Source organism: Actinia tenebrosa, unplaced genomic scaffold, assembly GCF_029948245.1.
Source record: "Actinia tenebrosa isolate PJP-AT-01 unplaced genomic scaffold, QUT_ActTen_1.0 utg2509__unscaffolded, whole genome shotgun sequence".
NCBI classification, from domain to species: domain Eukaryota; kingdom Metazoa; phylum Cnidaria; class Anthozoa; order Actiniaria; family Actiniidae; genus Actinia; species Actinia tenebrosa.
Genome location: NW_028292602.1, coordinates 17,386 through 23,939, shown reverse-complemented (window position 1 = coordinate 23,939; position 6,554 = coordinate 17,386). Strand labels below are relative to the sequence as shown.

The 6,554-nt window shown below is 34.2% G+C and overlaps 1 protein-coding gene across 1 annotated transcript; it reads right to left on the bottom strand.

The window, feature by feature from the left end:
- Positions 1-952: 952 nt before the first annotated feature.
- On the bottom strand, positions 953-5,580 carry LOC148904336 (filamin-A-like). The gene is made up of 3 exons (XM_089025431.1): positions 5,438-5,580; positions 5,203-5,346; positions 953-2,248 (listed from the first exon to the last, which is right to left on the bottom strand). The coding sequence occupies exons 2-3, from the start codon at positions 5,224-5,226 to the stop codon at positions 1,841-1,843; spliced, it is 432 nt and encodes a 143-aa protein (XP_088881557.1). The 5' UTR covers positions 5,227-5,346; positions 5,438-5,580; the 3' UTR covers positions 953-1,840.
- Between the last annotated feature and the right edge of the window lie 974 nt (positions 5,581-6,554).

Genomic DNA, 6,554 nt, shown 5'->3' with positions numbered 1-6,554 from the left:
TTTGTCACGAAAAACAATTCCCCGGGGGTGCCCGGGGGTCGACCCACGGGGAAGCAAATGATAAGTGCATAACTAATCAGATAAAATAATGGAGTCAACTCGGCTTCAATGATTGCTACCCAGAAGTCCTTTCGGTCCAGTCGCGTAGGCTTGAGTTGGTCGACGACAACATTTTTTGAATTGACTGTATGAATCTTTGAATTTTATGGACCAGGAAATTCATATGTGACCGCGGTGCATCACGGTAAGTGACAATGGGTCTTTAAGTAACTCTTTCCCAATCCCTCATCCTTTTGGTGTCACTTCTTCCCATTATTTTATGGGGGGAGGTGGGGGGAATGGAGTTAAGATGGAGTTATGTTAGAGGAAAGCTTTACTGTGCTAGCCTCTCCCATGATATCTTAAGCCCCACTTACAAAAATGTACCTTTTATATCAGATAGAGCTCAGTAAATATAAATACATTTAGATACAGTGCATAAGGTCCTCTTACTAGCTTTGGTACGTGTTTCAAAAAGACTTATCAACCGGTGTCAACGGCGAGGGCAAACCAATTACATGGTCGATCATGCTGACGTTCATCAATTCGAGTCTATTGGTAAAGCTATCAAGGACGACCTGAGCATCATTATCACTGCGTGATGACAACACGCACAGTGCTCATATAAATCCTGGGCCGAAGAAGTGAGTTTCAGTATAACACAACTGCGTAATATGCTATCCACTGATCGGTCCAATGATCGGTACAACATTGAACAAGGGAGCCTAAAATACCCGATTTAGAGTCCATTATCAAATCTCCCAATAACTGGCGTCTACTTTTCAAAAAACCACGACAAAAGCAAGAATATAAAATAATAAAAAAACTAAGTGATGGAATCATGCTGCGATAGCAGAAATTATCATTATCTTATCTATAAATTATCTTAAATATTGCCATATACACAAAAGTATAATTGGATGAGGTTGATCATGATATCGTAAATAATAATTATACATTTTACTCATTATCTCGCTTCTGATTGGTCGAGAGCCCTCGACCAATTAATCTCTGAGATCGCATGAACTTGACACGGTGAATGTGTAATCTCTGATGTGCTTCTGCTGTAGATAGTGATTATGCATTTATCATGTCGTCAAGTTTCGGCTCAAGGTCACATCGAAGATTGAAATACGTTTCCTATACTTTTTCGAGGAGAATGAATGAATTAGTCTTAAACAAGCTGATTTTCGCTGTTGCGTAGTTTGGTATAGACATCAATATTCTGCATAGTTTTACCTATCATTTGGCTCATGCTGACTGTCCAGCCTTGTTAAGCGTAACATTTTATGCGTAAGACTCCAGCTGATCTGAGAAAAAATCGTAGCCAATCAGAATCGAAAAAAATTGTAAAAATGAGGTGTCACTTTTCAACTTGAAATCACGGATTTCCAGGTCATAATCACCAAATGAAAATGAATAACGGTGCTTATAAGAGGTTGATAACAGAAAGTAACACAACAATTCATGAGTTTTATAGTTTTATTGCAATGCCTAGCATGTTTTTCTTTTTCGCTGGTCAATTTTTGCGGGCTTCATGACATCTCATTCCTACGTCACTCTATCAGATCAGCTGGCTGCTTCTGAAATAGCACATTTTTATAGTTATGCATCTAGATATGCAAATATCTGAAAATTCATAATTTCAAGAAGAAGAGTTAAATCTTGGTTTTGCAAATTTTATCGATCGATTCTGATTGGCTAACATTAAAAAAGCGAGATATTTAATTAATTATATATTCTGTGACTAATTATACATTAGTTAATGACATTGAAACATTAATTAATTAAACAATCAACTTCAGTTATTCAGCGTCTCGTCCATTTTCTTCCAGACAATCTCATCTTGGTTTTCTATTTCTTCATTCTCTATCACTTTAACAGTAAACGGACTTCCGACCACGTGATTGCCCTTCCATTTGATTGACATTTGGTATTCGCCTTCCTGTGTGGGCTGGTATGTCACAGAGTGAAGATTTTCCTCGACGCATTCAAACTCTAGAGGGATGTTATCCGTGCTGATGTCGCTTGTACTATCCGTGATGATCCTTGCGATGTCCACTTCTAATCCAAACAGATCCGGGGTTTTGGTGCGGACTAAAAACTTGGCTGGTTTTTTAGCTGTAGCTGTAGTCAGGCCATCGCCGCTGACTGAACAAATTGAAGATTCAGGTTTCTTGCGACCACTGCCATGCAGTCCAAGGCATTGCTATAAAACAATAAGAAATTACTACTTACAAAAGAACGTTCGCAGGATGACATCATTTTACTACCACTACCAAACTTTTTCGCGAAAGTTTCTTTCTTATTCACATTTTTTCCCCACACCCCACCCCCCCCCCCCCCACTGAAGGCCCATTGCTATTTGCCTGTGACCCATAAAGTACGCATTTTTAAGCCTAGCAATTAACATTATTATTCAGATTCTACGTTGGTTCTCATGCGCAAACTATCATACCACAGAGACCGATCCAGAAAGTTATCAATTTTATTGCACGTTTCTGCAGGCTACGTTGTAGCAGGAAATTCCGCCATGACTCAATACAATTGTGTGTTTACAGATAGACTAGAACAAGTTACTATTTCAAGCTAATGTAATACACCTCTTTAGCATTTCGGACCACATGCCATTCTCGAGAGTAAACTTTCTTTTTTAAATGTATCGGTTGCACATACATAGAAAATACACTCAAGAAATGTATTTATTTATTTAAGAAAAGGAAATAAAAGACGTCCGAGCTAAAAAAAGTCTATTCTATATTGAAAAGCAAAAGAATATCGATTGAAAGTAGTTTCAAAACAAGCTTAAATCTGTTATTTTGCACCCTCGCGCCAAGATAATTAATATTTGGCGTTCCAACTTCCTTGTTTGTCGCAATAAGCTTCTCTCTGAGTGAGACGTTTCTTATCAATATTAGAAATTGCATTAATTTTTTCAATGCAATTAAACTGGAAATCGCTTAAAGCATGTTCACTGCTGTTAAAATGTGTTGGAACTTAACAAGCTTTTTCATTCTTTTTTCATTTTGCTACAATTTGCATTTCACACAAGATACCAAACGGATAACATATAGCAGTACGAAGTAGTTATAAATTATACCAGATATTATTGGATACCATCTTTGAATTTGTTTTCGAAAGCCCTTTATACACGACTTGAAGATGAAAAATATAAGGGATGATATCCAATAGTTTCTGATATAATTTTGATATACTTGAAAACATATATTTTATTCAAACCTTTTTTCAAAACAGGTGTGTAAGTATATTTATGATAAAACCAAAAGTGAGCCAAATATCTAATACTTTATATGAGGTATTTTTATATACATAAACCTTTCAGGAATGCTTAAAAGGCTCATTACATATATGTCCTAGTATAACTTGATAAAAAATTGTTGAGAAATTATTAAAATCGGTTTATTCGATATAACATAATACGTATATATGTCTTAGTCAAATGTGTCAACATTCCGGGGATTTGGCGTATATATATATATCTTAGATTCCACAGTATTTGTTTATTTAGCAAACATACCATGCCATCGAATATACGCCCAACCAAGGGAAGAAATGACTTTTGTTTTTCAGTCAAGTCATATAAATATTTCAATAGTTTTTACCCACCCATCGCGACCCTTCTACTCCTAGCTGTATTTTATCTATTACGTTCGTCTAGGAAATATATAATTTAACTTTCCAACCTACGGCTAACATGATCTCCCTCTGTAACATATAGTCTCCAGTTATTTCCCTTTCCTTTTTAATGCTTTTCGTTGTGAATGACGTATTTTGTTGATTTTTGTCGTATGTTCATTTGTATGTTTGCTTTTGTCAGTTCGGTGTTTTATTCCTTACGTCTTTTCTTTCTAGTTGCTGTGGTTTTTCTTTTTTTTTTTTTTTTTTTTTTTTTTTTTTTTTTTTTTTTTTTTTTTTTTTTTTTTTTTTTTTTGCTGTATTCCTTCAAAGGATCAAATTGCATGATTTTAATGATGATTTTTCAGAAAAATTCGAATGCTGGAAAATTTGTGGATGGGATGGGAGATAATTAACAATTAAAGAACTAAATTGCATGATTTTAATGATAATTTTTCAGAAAAATTCGAATACTGGAAAATTTGTAAATGAAATAAGAGCTAATCAAACCTTTAGAATAAAAACTGAACTTTAAAACTCATGTTTGAATTCGTGCCTATTCTTTAAGAGCATCATAAATAATAGCTGAATTCGCTTAACCTTTCATAAGTAGATCTTTAATAGTAAAAACAAGGACGTTTTTTGATATCATGTGCTAAATTCAAAGTGGTAAGAATTAAAATAATAATCAAAATACATGTAATTTTATTATTGACTTATTTTCTAATATACCTGGATTTTTTCTGTAACTCAAACGATATAAATAAAAAACCTAATATTTATATACAGTTTTTCGTTCCTAATTCATCTGGCAATCGGCTGAAGTCGTAGTTTTTCTGTTAATATTAAGACACATTTTTTCGTAATATTTTTTAAAGCTTCGAGTTAGAAAAACAGCTGTAGCGCTTTTGAGTCGACTCGGTTGGTATTGGAGGGGATAGAAATATTTTACATGGAACTGAAATAGAAAAAATGCTTAGTATGTTATATGCGTGATCGTTATCGTCGTTTTGATTCATCTTCCTTTGTTGGCCAAAGCAAATTAATAGCTCGGGAAAAAATTAATTTCCTCGTCTCAAAAATAATGAATAGAAAATGGACAAATACGACCTTAATGTTTCTTATATTGAATATTGTCAGGATTTGAATATAAAAATATATCTGAAAGAATGTCTTGTCTATGAAGAACAATGGCGATATTCCATCCTGGACGATGTAAAAGCATCACTGATTTACAACAAGGAGCACTCCTGTCGTCCTTAAATATAATAATAGTTCTCGCAGGCCAATTTATTCGCATTTACCGAGCTGAATAACGCCTTTTTTCTTTTCTCATTAGTGAAGCTTCTTACGAAATTTTGCATAAGATTTCCCAGCAAAGACTAAAATCCACAAAAAGCCAATCTTAAAACACAAAACTGACAATGTGACATTTCATACACAACCCGTGCTATAGCTTTACCACAGTTCCGTAATGTGGGAATAAAGACTGAATATTTCATTGTGATAAGGAGTATTAATACTTACAATTTTCATAAATTTACAGGACATTGTTTTTCCCCGTCGAGATAACTTGAAAATAAAACGCTGTATCTCTTGAGTAGAACGACTGAAAAAGCAGTGGTTTGGCGGGTCCTTTGAGGGAAGCGAGTAAGGCTTGAATCAATCGGCCTAAAAGTCACAGGTACATAAATGAATTATACCAAGAAATCCAGATAACAAAATAGAGATCACACAATATTAAAAATATCAATACACTTACTACTTGTTTACTCTGGGGAATTCCACGCTCAAAAATTCTCAATTCTACCTTAGAACACTATACACTGTTTTAAAGCTTCTTTCGGGGTGTTTTATGGATTTATAATTGAAACAGTTACTCATGTGATAAGCATTGGCCCAAGATCTTTGAACAAAATTTGATTTAATGCAATAAAACCCCAAAACTGATTGGCTGTTGGGGCAAACACGCCAACACGTTTATATTTATGCTTTACAAACACCTGTCGGCCGCCTAAATTTTTTATTTTTTATCCTTTTTTCTTCAGTGGCTTTTTGATTTGAAAACAATGAATTATCTCTATTAATTTTGAATTCTTTCACCGCTCTAGTAGAATGCAAAATGAACCAAACATGAAGCCAGTGTATACGAGTTATTTTTGCAAACCTTAAAATCATACTTATATTATGCTGAGCACATAGTTCCTCTGTAAATACAATAAGAATTGCGTTATTTGCTGTTCTGTCAGATTTCGTAATGACAAAATATATAATAATACGGCAATCATCGGAGTTCATCTCGATTGGATTATCACTATAATTGACGTCCTTCTTTTTTTAATTGACGTTTTATTACTTTCACTCACTAATGTATATGATCCTTTATTTATTTTTTTATTTTTTTTTTCTTCTTCCTTAACTAGACTAGACTGCATTAGACTACTATTAGGACTAGAATACCAAGGCAGTAGGTTCACTACTAAATACTAAGACAGTAGTTTCATTACTAAATACCAAGACAGTAGGTTCACTATTAAATACCAAGGCAGTAGGTTGACTACTAAAACCAAGACAGTAGGTTCACTACTAAATACCAAGACAGTAGGTTCACTACTAAATACCAAGACAGTAGGTTCACTATTAAATACCAAGACAGTAGGTTGACTACTAAATACCAAGGCAGTAGGTTGACTACTAAATACCAAGACAGTAGGTTCACTACTAAATACCAAGACAGTAGGTTCACTACTAAATACCAAGACGGTAGGTTCACTACTAAATATCAAGACAATAGGTTCTCTATTAAATACCAAGGCAGTCTAGTTTCAAAATACAAAGGTACAAGTGGATTTAAGGGCTTATATGTATATATTATAGGT

Bases quoted from the DNA above. Each gene is read 5' to 3' on its own strand.
- LOC148904336 (XM_089025431.1), bottom strand. From the start codon at position 5,226: ATGTCCTGTAAATTTATGAAAATT. The intron at 2,249-5,202 runs GTAAGTATTAAT...ATTGTTTTATAG, and splicing joins CCTGTAAATTTATGAAAATT to CAATGCCTTGGACTGCATGG.